Genomic DNA, 15,015 nt, shown 5'->3' with positions numbered 1-15,015 from the left:
TAAATTTAGACATTCTTTTTGGCAACTGCAGTGATTTTGTGTAATTACTTGATGTATGAACTGTTTTGTTGTTGTTGTTGTTGTTTTTGCAGTAAGGTAGCAATTGTGGCTTTGTTGAATGGGTTGATCACCAGTGGCCCCCAACAATGCAGAATGCATTGTTGAAGCTATGGGCAATGGTTGAAGATGCCAAAAGTGCTAGGGTGAATGAGAATCTTGAAAGTTCTTTCACTATCCACCATCTAACAGAAGAGAAGAACAACATGGAGGCCAACTATGACAAGCTAGTCCAAGATGTGCATCAGCTTATGAGCTTCCAGGAGGATAGGGTGGTGGATTTCAGACATCTGCAGTCTGCCATTACATATCAGCATGAATGCAGAAGTGAACTGGTGGCTGATATGAATGCACAGATGGCAAAGAAAGATGCAGAGTTTGAGAAGTTTAAGCAGAATTATGATGTGCTACTGAACCTGACAAGAGCTCAAGCTACAGTCATCCAGAACCTGAAGTTGAAGCATATTACTGATAAGCAATTGCTTACTGAAGCTAAGATGAACTTGGAGTTGAAGAATGCAGAGCTCACAAAGTCTGAGGAGAAGCTCACCCAAGATAAGCTAGAATTGAAGTTTCAGGTTGCTGATTTGCTCAAGGGAAAGGAAAAGCATGGTGAAGAGAAGGGGAAGCTAGAGCTTCAGATTGCTGGGTTGATTAAGGCAGAGGAGAAGCTGAAGGAGAAGATCAAGGGGATCCAGGCCATCGTAGAGAAGTGAAGAAAATGAATATGAGAGTAGTGGGCAATGCTGACCTTTTGGGCATGATGGTTGTGTAGTGTATGGCTCTACTAAATGTGAACTTCTCTAAGATGAACTATGGCTGTGTATGTATGTAGTAGATATGCTTTTCATCCTTTTGTGAGAAAAGGATGAACTATGCATCTAAACTCCACTATGTATTGTGAACAATGGTTGTGTACTTTATAATATGTTGAACTGTAGTAAGTATTGTGTGTTATGTGTGTTATGTTTGCTGGATCAGATATTCTGTGTTATGTTTGCTAGACTTCAGATTATGATTTCTCATGCACTAGGTTTTGATGATTATGTTAGCATTGGAAGACTATTTGATGGTTATGTTAGCACTGGACTATTAGATGGTTATGTTATATCATGCATTGGAAGCCTATGTTTAGGTGGCTCTGTCGACCCCGAGTCACCGTAAACCCTAATGGTTAGGTTTAGGTGGCTCCGTCGACCCCGAGTCACCATAAACCCTAATGGTTAGGTTTAGGTGGCTCCGTCGACCCCGAGTCACCATAAACCCTAATGGTTAGGTTTAGGTGGCTCCATCGACCCCGAGTCACCGTAAACCCTAATGGTTAGGTTTAGGTGGCTCCGTCGACCCCGAGTCACCGTAAACCCTAATGGTTAGGTTTAGGTGGCTCTGTCGACCCCGAGTCACCGTAAACCCTAATGGTTAGTCTTAGGTGGCTCCGTCGACCCCGAGTCACCGTAAACCCTAATGGTTAGGCTTAGGTGGCTTCATCGACCCCGAGTCACCGTAAACCCTAATGGTTAGGCTTAGGTGGCTCCGTCGACCCCGAGTCACCGTAAACCCTAATGGTTAGGCTTAGGTGGCTCCGTCGACCCTGAGTCACCGTAAACCCTAATGGTTAGGCTTAGGTGGCTTCCTCGACCCCGAGTCACCGTAAACCCTAATGGTTAGGCTTAGGTGGCTCCGTCGACCCCGAATCACCGTAAACCCTAATGGTTAGGCTTAGGTGGCTCCGTCGACCCCGAGTCACCGTAAACCCTAATGGTTAGGCTTAGGTGGCTTCCTCGACCCCGAGTCACCGTAAACCCTAATGGTTAGGCTTAGGTGGCTCCGTCGACCCCGAGTCACCGTAAACCCTAATGGTTAGGCTTAGGTGGCTCCGTCGACCCCGAATCACCGTAAACCCTAATGGTTAGGCTTAGGTGGCTCCGTCGACCCCGAGTCACCGTAAACCCTATGGTTAGGCTTAGGTGGCTTCCTCGACCCCGAGTCACCGTAAACCCTAATGGTTAGGCTTAGGTGGCTTCCTCGACCCTGAGTCACCGTAAACCCTAATGGTTAGGCTTAGGTGAAATTTGGCCCTAATCCTTGCAATCTTTGCATTCTTCTCTCTGAGTTGAGTTTGCAGAGACAGAAACATGGCCTCCCTTGTGCCATCATCTTCACTTGGAGTCAGGATTGGAAATTGATCTTCAGATCTAGCAACAGTTGCACCTTTAAGCCTCCATACTTCATCACGCAGATCCCCAATGAGCTCACTCCAGAATGTGGGCAATTTCACCATGCTGACATGCAACAGATAGCAGCAGTATTGGTACTAATTTGTCACAAGTAACTGCCTAAAGTTCAACATTCAGAAAACCACCTAAAGTTCAACATTCAGAAAACCACCTAAAGGTGAACATTCAGATAACCACCTAAAGTTCAACATTCAGATAATCACCTAAAGTTCAACCACATATCCAGTAGCAAGTTCTACATATCCAGTACTCCACCTCAAGTTCAACATTACAAGCATCAAGTTCAACATTACTAGAGTACTCCACCAGTACTCCACCTCAAGCATCAAGTTCAACCAAAATAACACCACAGTATTTCACATTACATGGCTCCTCCTCCTCCCATGCTAGCATTGAAGTAGGACATCCATCCAGTGTGTGTGCCATCAGTAGGAATGCCAGCATATTGCCTGGGAGCACCTTTTCCAGCTCTTCCTCTGCCTCTGCCAGCTCCTCTTCCAGATGGTGGTGGTGTAGTAGAAGTAGCACCAGCTCCTCTGCCAGCTCCCCTTCCTCTTCCAGATGGTGGTGTTGTAGTAGAAGTAACACCAGCTCCTCTGCCAGCTCCTCTTCTTCCAGATGATGGTGGTGTAGGAGCAGAAGCAGCAGGTCTTGGCTGTCTTGCTGTTGGTGCAGTAGAAGGACCAGCAGCTCTTGGCTGTGAGGTACTTGGAGTAGCCTTGCAAAGAAAAGGAAACAATTAATAATGCTAGAAAGAAATGTACAAGAAAGAAAACATTAGTATATTTCAAGGTGAAAAATTATTACCACATGCTTATTCTTCCTCAAAGCTAGCTCAGGCGTCAACTGTTTAAGACAGTTTGTGTACCTATGCCCTTGGAGACCACAAGTGCCACATGTTATGGTCCCCATTCTTGAAGTTTCTTTTGGCTTTGGTACTTCAAATTTGCCCTTGATCCTCTTTTCTTTCCTTCTTCCTCTCTTGATTTTGAATGCAGGTGGTTCTATGTCTGGACCAGGGGTCCTTGTCCAATCATGCTCACCAGGCACAGGAAAGATCATTGGTTCATAAGCTGCAGCATAAAAATCTTTCTTGAAGAATTTGCTGACATAATCCTCTGGTTTCCTTTTAGCCTTATTTATTGCAGAGATGGCATGGTTGCAAGGTATGCCACTAAGGTCCCACTTCCTGCATCCACATGTCTGAAGTTCCAGGTTGACAGCATGTGTTTGTTGCCCACTTGTAACTTGCCATAAGTTGACCCCTGCCTGTATTGGCTTGCAGTATCTGGCCCTCTCCTTCTCAGCCTCTAGCTTCTCACTGTAATGAGGTGTTATCTCCCATCTTGCTTCCTTAACACTCTCTCTCTCTTCATGTGCCACCTCACCATCTGCTTATCTTTTATCCCATCACACATTGTCCTTATAGGTTTTCTCCTAACATCTAGAATGTACTTGTTGAACACCTCAGACAAGTTGTTCACTACCAAGTCAGTCTTGCAGTTTGTGTCAAATGCATGCCTTGCCCATGTCTTTTTTGGTATTGCAGTAAGCCACTCCCAAGCTTCCTCACTTTCAGCTCTAAGATCATTCATTGCAATATTAAATTTGTGTTCATTGTAGGCATAGCTAGCATTATCCATGCACTTCTTAAGATCTTCACCCCTAAACCCAGCATTTTGGAAATTTGCATATATATGTCTAAGGCAGAACCTTTGGTTGCAATTTGGAAACACAGCATTCACTGCATATAGTAACCCCTGACACAAACAATATAACAAGTCTAAGCTACATCCTAAAGAAATATGCACCAATGAATTAAATATGCATTCTAATGTACTATAAACACTTGTGCAAAACATAATGAAACTCTAAGCTAATGTAAACACTTCTGCAAAACACATACCTTTTGTCTATCTGACATTATAGTATAAGGTCCAAACTTGCCCACTTCTCCCCCTAGGCAAATTTTCAGTTGGTGTAGAAACCAACACCAACTAGCTTTGTCCTCTTGTCCAACTATGCCAAATGCCAGTGGATATATGTTGTTGTTGCCATCTCTACCAGTGGCAGCAAGGAGTTGAGCACCTGTAGTGAGCTTAATGAAGCACCCATCAACACCTGCATAATCAACATTTCCAAACATTAAATACATTCAAGTGAGAAACAAAATGTAGTACTCTACAATATGTAAATGGTGCACAAGGTTTAGGAACTAACCAATGAATGGCCTACACCCATTGAGAAACCCCTCCCTTGCTCCATTCATGCAAAAGAACATGGCATGGAATCTTGGGCCTGGGTGGGGTATTCTTGTAGTTGGTGTTGGAGTAACAGTAGTGACTATTACTCTGCTCCCAGGGTTTGTGTCCATGACAGTCTGAGCATAGTCTTTAAGCCTAGGATATTGCTTCTTGTGATCTCCTAACACAACTTCAATAGCTATGTTCTTTGCCCTATATGCCATGCACTTGGGCACATCTACACCATATTTTTCATTGCATGCATCAATTATAGTCTGAATACCAGTAGTTATATCAGATCTAAAGAGATGCTCATATTTCTGTGCTAGCCACTTAGCACTAACCCTGGTGGTCTCTGTGGTACTAGGGCAAGTGTGTTCTAGTCTCATCTTCTTAATTACAAAGGTTTTCTCCCCTTTTATAACTGCTGCCACCATTAAGAAGTGGCATTGTTTATCTGTACACTCAACAATTATCCTCTGATCTGAATTCCTGTGATACCTGAAATTCCTGGCCTAGGTGATGTGCAAATTCAACAAAGCATCTCTGAATTGATGCTGATCCCTAAAACACAACTTCATACACAGTTGCTCATGTGGTTGCTCCAATTTCTCATTATACCACTTCCTAGCAGGCCTTTTCTTTGCCCTACTCTTCCTTTTATTTGGTAGGACAAAAGAGAGTGTCTCAAAACCATCATCATCACTCTCCCTCAACAACCCCTTCTCTTCTTCATCTGATGATGGTCTGAAATCAGGTTCAACCTCTGGTAGCTCACTACAATGTGACCTAGTGGTTGGGCCTCTTCTAACTAGCAGCTTCTGCTTCTTCTTTACAGGTTCAACTATAGTTTCTTCTTCTTGTTCAAAAGTCCTATCTTGTTCTACCTCAAATGGGTCCTCAACTTCAGTGTCACCCTCATAATGCAACATTTCTTCCTCTTCTGATTGATCATCATCTGATTCTTCCTCTTGTGCTTCTAGCTCTCTCTGTCTCTTTCCCTCTTCCACCTCTACATCTTCATCATCAACCATGTAATTAGGGTCACTTCCAATTTGACCATCCTCATCAGAGGCATCACTGTCCTCATAAGCCTCAAATCCTTGATATCCCTCTTCTTCTTCTTCTTCTTCTTCCAAAACTGCTTTCAACTTGTCTGTTGCATTTTTGCTTTCTTGTGTGCAAACACCAGCAGGACCAGCAGGGTGATGTGTGATACATTGACTGTCAAAGACTACTCCTTCCTTATCAACAGCTAAGATAGGAGGCTCACTAAGATCATAAACAAGAGGCTCTTGGTACACTACAGTGGACAAGTCTGGCTTTTCAAAATGCTGCCTCTCAAAATCAGTATCAGGGGGTGGACAAGCCCTGACTAGCAAATTAAGCACCAATTTGTCCTGGATCTTCCTCTTTATCATCTGTAATTCTGCATGACTGTCTACCAAATCCAGCCCTTTCTCTCCTAAAGATGGATTTTCAATGTGAAACAAACAATCATATGCATTAAATCCTTGGGTTTCCATCACTGCAACCAAATTCAGATAAGTAATATCTGAACCACACAGCTTCATCTCCAATGGCTCTCTTGCATCAAAATGGATCCTTACTTCCCAAATGTCTTCATCCAAACTACAGAACAAATTAAATTTCATGTATTCATTATAATTACTCTTAATTTGCAGAGCAACAGTACAGTACAGTGCAATTTAAAGTAACCTGTAAGTCTATTATTTACTAATTGAGCACAATAGCAAAATTTGGAGAGCAACAGTACAGTACAAAACAATTTAAAGTAACAGTACCAAACAGTACAGAACAATTTGGAGAGCCACAATAATCCCAAATTTTTACTGTCATTGAACTAATTTGAAAGTGCAATACACTATGTTACTAGGTTAGTTTAATTGTCCTATACTAGTCACTTTAATTGGATAAAACCTAATCCCCAACTGGATAAAGCAGAAGATGAACAAACTCTAAAAATGCCCAATTGGATAAATCAGAGGAGGAAGAGGACAAGGGTACTTACAGCACGCCGCCAAGTCCATGCGTCAACTCATGGCTGCTGCTAGGGTTCGCCACCCACTGATGCGCCAACCGCAACCGCTGCTCCATGGTGAGTAACATCGACTCCTCGTCGTCGGTCGAGTACGCGGAGCTGGAGTCGTCGCCGCCATCCCAGTCGACGCCAGCCGTTCCGCTAGGAGGCCAAAACGGCATCTCACCGCCGCCGTGGACGCCCTCGCCGCCGCCTGGCGGAATCGCCGACGCCATGGACTAGGGTTCGAGCGAGGAGGAGGAGGGGAGGGGAATGGTGCGGCCGGGCTGGAGCTTGTGCGACCGGACCAGGTTGGAGAGCAGCAGCGCACCAGCTCGTCCTAGTTAGCGCGCGGGCACATGCCGATTGGCCAGTGTGGCACCTGACGGGTGGGCCCGAGCTGTCGGATCGGGCGTCAATACGTATAAATACGCGTTTTAGCCTAATTTGCAAAAACTTAGACCAATGTTGGTACTGACACGCAAAAATTAGCAATCATGGTACCAATCTGCATGTAATGCCCGAATTGTGGTACTTCTGTGCAATTAACTCCTGAGAGTAGGTTGCTTCTGTGATCCAGGCACTTGTATCGTCGTATAGGCGATTAACATTATGGTATGAGGAATCACAAATGATCATAATCAATCAGGAAATTTTGATTTGCCTCCGTGGCTTCACAGCACCCTCAGGAGTCAGGATCCAGCAGCAAACTCTCCACACAATGTCATGATTCCTGTGTGAATAACATGCAACATGATGCCACACTTGTGCCTGAGCTAGAAACAGAGCGCCATTTTTCATTTCAGAAATAAAAGAAATCTAACCACTATGAAAAGGCGAGCAAGTAACAATTCCAGTATATCAGTACGTATTATAGGTAGTTAAATGCAGACCGCATCATGTCAGAAATCAGCAATTTAATTGTCATATCACAAAATTAAAGCATCATGTGATTCAGCAACACCAGAAGAAGAAAATAGTACGAGGAGAGGATCATGTGATGAGGAGCCGTCCCTCACGCAGCGGCACCTCCGGCAGAAGCCGCTCGTCGGTGGCAGGCAAAGGGGGGACGGCGACCCACCTGCCAAGGGAGAGGCAGGGTACGGTCGACACCAGAGGCCGGACACCGCACTGCACGGAGCTGGAGATGGGGATACAGCAGAGACGCAGTGACCGAAGCCTCGCTGGTGATGGAGCGGCGCGGCGATGCGCATCGCTCCGCTCCGGGAACCTCCACGCCGTGGCCTCCCCGCGCCGTCTCAAGGAGAGGACGAGCGGCGGCGCGGCCTGGCAATCTCCCAGAGCATCGCGGACCGCGGAGTCGGGCGTGGGGGCCATTCGCGTCACGGATGGACGATCCAGATGGCTATCATCTGAGATCCGACGGTCGCCGGCGCTCGCTACGGTAGTGGGCTGAGGAGCCCCGGGTGTGATTAAAGGTTAATTTTTGTGGACCTAAAATATTGCTGGAGAAACATTTTTCTTCTCTTAAAAAATGAGATTGTCAAGCTAAAAAAAATGAGATTGGTGTGAAATGGTTGACAGCAAAAGAAGAAAGTGGGCAAACAAGAAAGGTTGTGGTCCAAGAATTTCCTTGAGCCAATTTAAGCATGGTTTACTGCAGTTTTGCATGAGAGTTTCCATGCGAATTCTCGGCTCCATGGACTTATGAATGAAGAAGCAAAAATGAAAGGTCGGAAAATAATAAAGATAGAGTCAATTACACGAAACCACTTTATTAACGTCGGCAAAACCCCTTAGTACTCCTTCCAGTCCTTCTTACTCTGCATATTAGATTTCCTCCAAGTCAAACTTCGTGAAGTTTCACCAAATTTATATTAAAAATCGTCAACATTCACTATACAAAATAAAATATAATATGAAAAATATATTTTATGATGGATCCAATGATATGGGAAATGATTAGAATCATCCGGCCGATCTATGCATCATGATCCGTCACATCGAGAGCTAGCCACGTGTCGAACGGTCCCACACACCACAAGTCTTAGGATTTTGCAACATCGTCTATGTTTCCGAAAACATGGGGAATGTTGCAGTGGCAACGGAACAGTGTGATGATGCAGACAAAAATTCTGCAATATAATCTTTGTTGCAAAAACATTCTGCAATATACATCCTAGGCTAGAAGACATGCTACAGAGGGCTGCAAAAGAGGATGGTACCACAAAAATAACATTTGATCCAGCTTTTTTTTTCTTCTGCTTAGAGATAATGATTTGTTTTCTTTGCATTGGCCGGTAATGCTTCTATGATCCAGGCACTTGTATGATTGTATCATGGTATAGCCGATTAATATTACGGTATAAGGAATCACAAAGAAAAAGATGATGATGATTAATCAGGAAATTTTGATCTGCTGCCTCTGTGGCTTCACAGCAACACACACTTTTACCCTTGGGATCCAGCAGCAAACTCTTCACGCATGGTCATGATTCCTGTGTGAATAATATGCAACATGATGCCACACTTGTTGTGCCTGAATTAAAGAAAAAAAAACACCATTTTCATTAGAAATGGAAGAAAGCTAAAACCATATCCAGCCGCGCCCCCAACAGCCCCCCCCCCCAAGGCACTTTTTTAGCGTCGGCGCTGAAAAATGGTCCAGTTGCGTCTCCAGAAGCCTAATTTTCGCCGGTAAGGCCCAAATTTGGCGCTGGTTGACCCAGACCGAACCCGGCGCGCTGGGGGGGGGGGCGCTTGGGGGCGCCGGGGGAATATTTTTGGCGCGAAAGCACGGTGGGCCCGCCGAGTCAGCGAGCCCGGCGCATCATCGTCCTCATCTCCTCGGTTCCCGCGGGGAATCAATAGCAAGGCTGCCACGCTGCCGCGCCGGTCACCATTGATGCCTCACGGCGGTGCAATGAAGGCGCGGCGACGCGCGTCCCGCCCGAGCCCGCCACACGTACACACGTCGGCCGCCCTCCCACCGTCCCAAGCCCGGCTATAAAAGCCGCCCCTCGCCGGGAGCACACACTCCATTCGCCACAGCTCCTCCTCTCCCCGCTGATGCCCCTCTCGACCGAGCTCGTCTCTCCTCTTCCTTTCTCCCCGCCGCCGAGCATGGCCGAGCGCTACCCGGGCGATGACGCGGCAGCGAATGGCTTCGGCCGCTGTCATCTGCACGAGGACAAGGCACAGCTCCTCTACGAGGCCGACTACCCGGCACCGCCGGACATGCGGATGCCGGTCACGTGGAAGCTGAGCACCGGCGGAGTCCCAGTGCCACCACTCACCCACCGGCGTTGCCCGCCGCGCCGAGATCGCGTGCATCCGGTCCTCGCTGACGGAGGAGGTGCGTAATCAGCTGAGGTACGCCCCCGACAGCAACACGCTGTGGACTATGTATTTCGAACGCCGCCATGCCGACCAGCTCGCCTCCTCGAACGGTGTCGAGCCCCGCGGCTGCCACAACTCCGAGGGGCGGCGCCGATGGTGGGGCGTCCCCGGCCGCACCCTCAAAGCCGTCCTCGAGCAAATCGAGGCCGGCAACACGGCGCGCCTGGAGTACCCGGCGCCCCCAGCTTCTCGCGCCGCCGCGGCAGCTCCTGGACGCCGCGGCGGATGGAGATGGCGACCTCCTCCTCGTCGAGCTCTGGTTCCCTTTCCTCGGGTTCGCCGGCATTCCGCCCCATCAAGACGGAGCCACAGGAGACGCCGCTCGAGCGCCGTACCCGCGGTGGTGCCCTCGTCATCCGCGAGGGCGGCCACCCCTTTCCTTCTTCTTCCCGGCTCGTCAGGCCGAAGACCGAGCCGGGGTTGCTCCCCGTGAAGAAGGAGCCCGCGGACATGGCCGCCCACGAGACCACCCTCAAATGGGCGAGGGCGAAGTATGCCCGCGAGCAGCTGGAGCGCTAGCGCCACGCCTTCGAGGAGATCGCCACTCGTTACCGCGGACGTGAGGAAGGCGGCGTCGTCGTCCTCGACAGCGACGACGAGGACGCGCCCGGGCCGTCCAACCCCCCATGCATCGACGACGCTGGTCAGGGATGTAGCAGGGATGACAGCGATGGCGACTACACCTGGTTCTACAAGCTCCTCGGCATATAGAAGGCGGGCGGCGGCGGACGACGACAGTGGCGTAGTAGTGCTAGGCGTAGTTGTAGTTTTTAGTTTATGTTTTTAAGTTTTTGTACAAATATCAATGTAATCATGTAGGCTGGATGAATTTGTGGCGTGTTTGGCCGATTTTCTATTTCAAAAACCAGCGTGGTGTGGGGGGGGGGGGGGGGGGGGCGACGGAAACCGCCCCACGCCAAAATTATCATCGGCGCGGCCCAGGCGGCGCTATTTCAAGCCCGGGGGGGGGGGGGGGGGGGGGACGGCTAGAGATGCTGTAACCACTATAAAATGGGGAACATAAACAATTCCAAGATGTCAATGTGGGTTCTAAATGGTTTAAGTGCAGAATGTATCATGCCAGAAATCAGAAATTTACTTGCCGTGTCACACATTAAGTAAGTAAAATGTGATTCAACTGGCTGCCGCCTTCTCACGCCGCGACATCTCCCACTGGCGTTCCTCCTTCCGCGTCTCACGCCGCCGGCTGCGCAACGGCACCTCCGGTAGAAGCCGCTCGTCGGTGGCAGGCAAAGAGGGAACGCCGACCCACCGGCCAAGACAGATCAGGGTACTGTCGACGCCACGCCAAAGGAGCAACCCTTGCTGGTGATGGAGCGGCGCGGCGATGCACATCGCTCAGTGAACCTCGACGCCATGGCCTCCCCGCGCCGTCTGAACGAGAGGACGAGCGGCGGCGCGTCAGCAATCACCCAGAGCATCGCAACGCGCGGAGTCGGGCGTGGGGCCCATTCGTGTCACGGATGGAAGATCCAGATGACTTCTGAAATCCGACGGCCGTGGGCGCTCGCTACGGTAGTGGGCCGAGGAGCCCCGGATGTGATTAAAGGTTAAATTTTTGGGGACCTAAAATATTGCTGGAGAAACATTTGTGTTCCCTCAAAAAAAAAAGAGAGAGAGATTTGTGTGAAATGGTTGAGAGTAAAAGAAGGAAGTGGGCAAAAAAGAAAGGTTGTGGTGGAAGAATTTCCTTGAGCCAATCTAAGCATGGTTTACTGCAGTTTTGCATGAGAGTTTCCATGCAAATTCTCGGCTCCATGAACTTATGAATGAAGAAGCAAAAATGAAAGGTCGGAAAATAACAAAAATAGAGTCAATTACACGAAACCACTTTATTTACGTCGGTAAAACCGCTTAGTACTCCTCCCGGTCATTTTTAATCCACATATTAGATTTCTTCAGCTCTGACCAAATTTATAATTAGAAATTATCGACATTCACTATACAAAACAAATATAATATGAAAATATATTTTATGATGGATCTAATGATATTGGTTTAGTTTTATGAATGATAATATTTTCTTCTATAAATATGGTCAAACTTCAAAGACTTTTGACTTTGGAAAAATGTAATATGTGGAGTAAAAAGTACCGGGGGGAGTATGTCTGTAATTTCCTTCCATAAAGTTTATGCGATTACATTAGTGTTCCATGCGGAAACCACCTTTGACTGATTTCCGTTTCTACTTAATAGTTTTGACTAATTTTGTTTTAGATGTTTTTTTTTCGTCATAGTTTCTAGCTATGATTGACATTTTCTTTCACGCAAGATCAAGTGCATTATTTTCCCAATTCGCCACGTGACCAAGTGATTTCTGCAATGTTTGGCACTAGTGTTGTACTAACTTCGTGGAATACTTGTGCCATGATTGACGAGCTCGATGGACTAATTAATATCCAATAGACCAACTTACCAACAAATAAAAACGTTATTGGTTCAAAAGAATTAAATAAGGGCGTGGCTACGTCTCAGTTGACTATGATTTAACCAAGTCTCAGTCAAGTGACATAGTAGTATATAAGAAGAAGAAGAAGAAAAAAACGCTAAAATTTTCTTACACGGTTCTCCATGCAAGATCGAACGAATATAGCATAACAGTCTCAGTGGAATGAGACTTAGCAAAACTGATTAAGTGAAGATACTCCCGCAACGTAAGAAATTATATAAAAATGGTATTGATCCTGTGTCTGTTTGGGAAGTAGGTAGGAGGCAACCCACAGCAACTTTTTCACGACCATACAAACAAGCTTATGTTAACTGGTTAATACAGCTGATATTATGGAACAAAAATAATAAGATTTCGGCACGTTTCTAACAATCTGATTTGTGCTCATCGTAGCTATGGCTTTGTTGTGATACACGGAAGCGACGGTCATCGCCATCCCGCTCCATTACATTTATCTTGTGGACTGTGGTGTTGGTCGTATATCTGTCCTGGTATTGACGGTTGGACACAACGCGGCTGACAACCTATGTAGTCGCATATTTGTCATGGTGTTGGTTCTCGGACATGCGGGCGCGCCGGCCGTTGCCATCCCACTCGGCCAGAATTTTGTTGTAGTATTGTGGATCGATCGGACATGCGGACGCGATAACCATGGTAATCATCCCACCCAGTCGGACATATGTGGTGGTATTGGCGACTCAATACTTTGACGCGATCGCAATCGCTATGCAACCCAGCAGCATATGTGGCGCAGTTTTGGCGGCGGCGGAGGTAGGCTGCTTGGCCATCTCTCGCAACCACGTTTTGGTTGTTGTATCGGCGGTTGGATAGGGGGATGTAACCTTCTTCGATGCTCGTCCAGGACACGTTTTGATCGTAGTTGAGGCGGTCGTATCGGCCGTCGCGTGCAACGGCTCGGGAACAACAGTCTTTGCCGCACCTGATCCTGGGCGTGTAGAGGCCGCGGCGGTTGGACCCAACGGGAGCACGCGGCGGCTGGCCGTCGATAATGGAGGTAGCCGTCGGTGTGCTCGGACTTGGGATGCGGCGCGCGGCGGGAGGCGCCGAAGGGCTGCCAGCTCCCCAGCCGTCGGATGCGACGCCCGCACACCGTCGTCTGACGGATCATGTTTGTCTCCCCTCTCCGTGGCAGCACCGCCCGCGGCGCGAACGCAGCATCCTCGCAGCGCTCGCCGCTGGCACGCACGAACAGCCGCTCGCGCGAGGCGGATTCCCTCTCGCCGCACTCGCCGTCCGGCTTGCAGCAGCCAACATCCACCGCCGGCGAGCCGCATCGCCAGTCCGCTCGTTGAAGGAAGCCCTTGCAGCACCGCTGGGCACGTTCGGTTTCCTTTGTATCTATGGACTGTACTTCCTCACACGAGAGGTCCTTTTTTCTGTGCCCATGGGACGTACTCCCTCATGTATATATGATGCTGCATTGCCAGCTGCGAGACACGATCCGGACGCGATGACGCGTCAAACTCATCTACTCGAAAACGAGCCGGATCGGGCGCGCGTGATCGGCCGCTCCCACCCGGCACACGCTTCTCCATGTGGGCCGCAACCGCCTCCGCCTCCTTATCCACACTCGCCACCGCTGCGTCTTCCTCGCCCGCTCCTCCGACGCGCGCGGTACCTCGGCTCTCAGTGCCGCACGCAGCAACATCTTCTGCCCTCGTCCCATCTAGCTCCCGCAACACTAGTAAAAAAAGGGCCTTTATTTCGGTTCTGGAACCGGGACTAAAGAATCGGAACTAAATCCTCCCCCTTTAGTCCCAGTTTTTATTGGAACCGGGACTAAAGGCCCTCCACGTGGCCGCTGCCTGGAGGTCCACCTTTAGTCCCGATTAGTAACACCAACCGATACTAAAGGAAATTTTATAATTTTTTTTGAAATTTTTTTAGAATTTTTTTGAATTTTAAATTTCTGAATTATTTTAACTTCTAATCTCAAATCACCCTTCATCACTGCTCAATTTAACCTTTAATCTCCAATCACCCCTCATCATTCTAAATCATCTAACTTCCCGAACGGTCACCCGTCCTCTCACTACTCCAGACTGAGCACGCTTAACTTCCGGGTTCTATTCTCCCTCGTTTCCAAGTCTGCACTTGTTGTTTTCCGGACAATGGTAAGATGTCAATCCTATTAATCCTCAGGAATTTAGTTTGAGCATTAAGTCACACATTTCACTGTTTGAGTTTGAAACTATTGTTCTAAAAATCAATAATTATTTAGTAACACTAATATTTCTTGAATAAGTAGTTTGACCCTAGTCTGACCACAGTTTGACCATAGTTTGACCAGATTTGACCAAAATTCAAAAAACTGAAATAATTATTTAGTAACACTAATATTTCTTGAATAAGTAGTTTGACCATTGTTTGACCACAGTTTGACCATAGTTGACCAAAATTCAAAAAAAACTGAAATAATTATTTAGTAACATTAATATTCTTGAATAATTATTTAGTAACACTAATACTTCTTGAACAAGTAGTTTGACCAGATTTAACAAAAATTCAAAAAAAAACTGAAATTTGAGCATAACTTTTTTTCCTTTTAGAATTTGAGGATTCTAAAAATTTGCAAACAGGCCATAG

General features: G+C 47.4%; 3 protein-coding genes across 3 annotated transcripts; 1 reads left to right on the top strand and 2 right to left on the bottom strand.

The window, feature by feature from the left end:
- The first annotated feature begins 146 nt into the window (after positions 1-146).
- Positions 147-971, top strand: LOC147982295 (uncharacterized). The gene has a single exon (XM_087517310.1). It carries the CDS (start codon positions 147-149, stop codon positions 771-773), a length of 627 nt encoding a protein of 208 aa, XP_087373436.1. The 3' UTR covers positions 774-971.
- Positions 972-2,719: 1,748 nt separating this feature from the next.
- On the bottom strand, positions 2,720-4,668 carry LOC147982294 (protein FAR1-RELATED SEQUENCE 6-like). The gene is made up of 5 exons (XM_087516264.1): positions 4,515-4,668; positions 4,201-4,415; positions 3,683-4,054; positions 3,338-3,497; positions 2,720-3,012 (listed from the first exon to the last, which is right to left on the bottom strand). The coding sequence occupies exons 1-5, from the start codon at positions 4,666-4,668 to the stop codon at positions 2,720-2,722; spliced, it is 1,194 nt and encodes a 397-aa protein (XP_087372390.1).
- A 1,907-nt stretch (positions 4,669-6,575) lies between these two features.
- LOC147982293 (uncharacterized) lies at positions 6,576-8,018 on the bottom strand. Its single transcript, XM_087517309.1, has 2 exons — positions 7,660-8,018; positions 6,576-7,311 (listed from the first exon to the last, which is right to left on the bottom strand). The coding sequence occupies exons 1-2, from the start codon at positions 7,914-7,916 to the stop codon at positions 7,224-7,226; spliced, it is 345 nt and encodes a 114-aa protein (XP_087373435.1). The 5' UTR covers positions 7,917-8,018; the 3' UTR covers positions 6,576-7,223.
- Positions 8,019-15,015: the final 6,997 nt, after the last annotated feature.

Source organism: Triticum urartu, chromosome 3A (assembly GCF_056163025.1).
Source record: "Triticum urartu cultivar PI428250 chromosome 3A, HENAU_Tu73, whole genome shotgun sequence".
NCBI lineage: Eukaryota > Viridiplantae > Streptophyta > Magnoliopsida > Poales > Poaceae > Triticum > Triticum urartu.
Note: the sequence above shows the minus strand (reverse complement) of the source record. Positions and strands in the feature narration are given on the sequence as shown.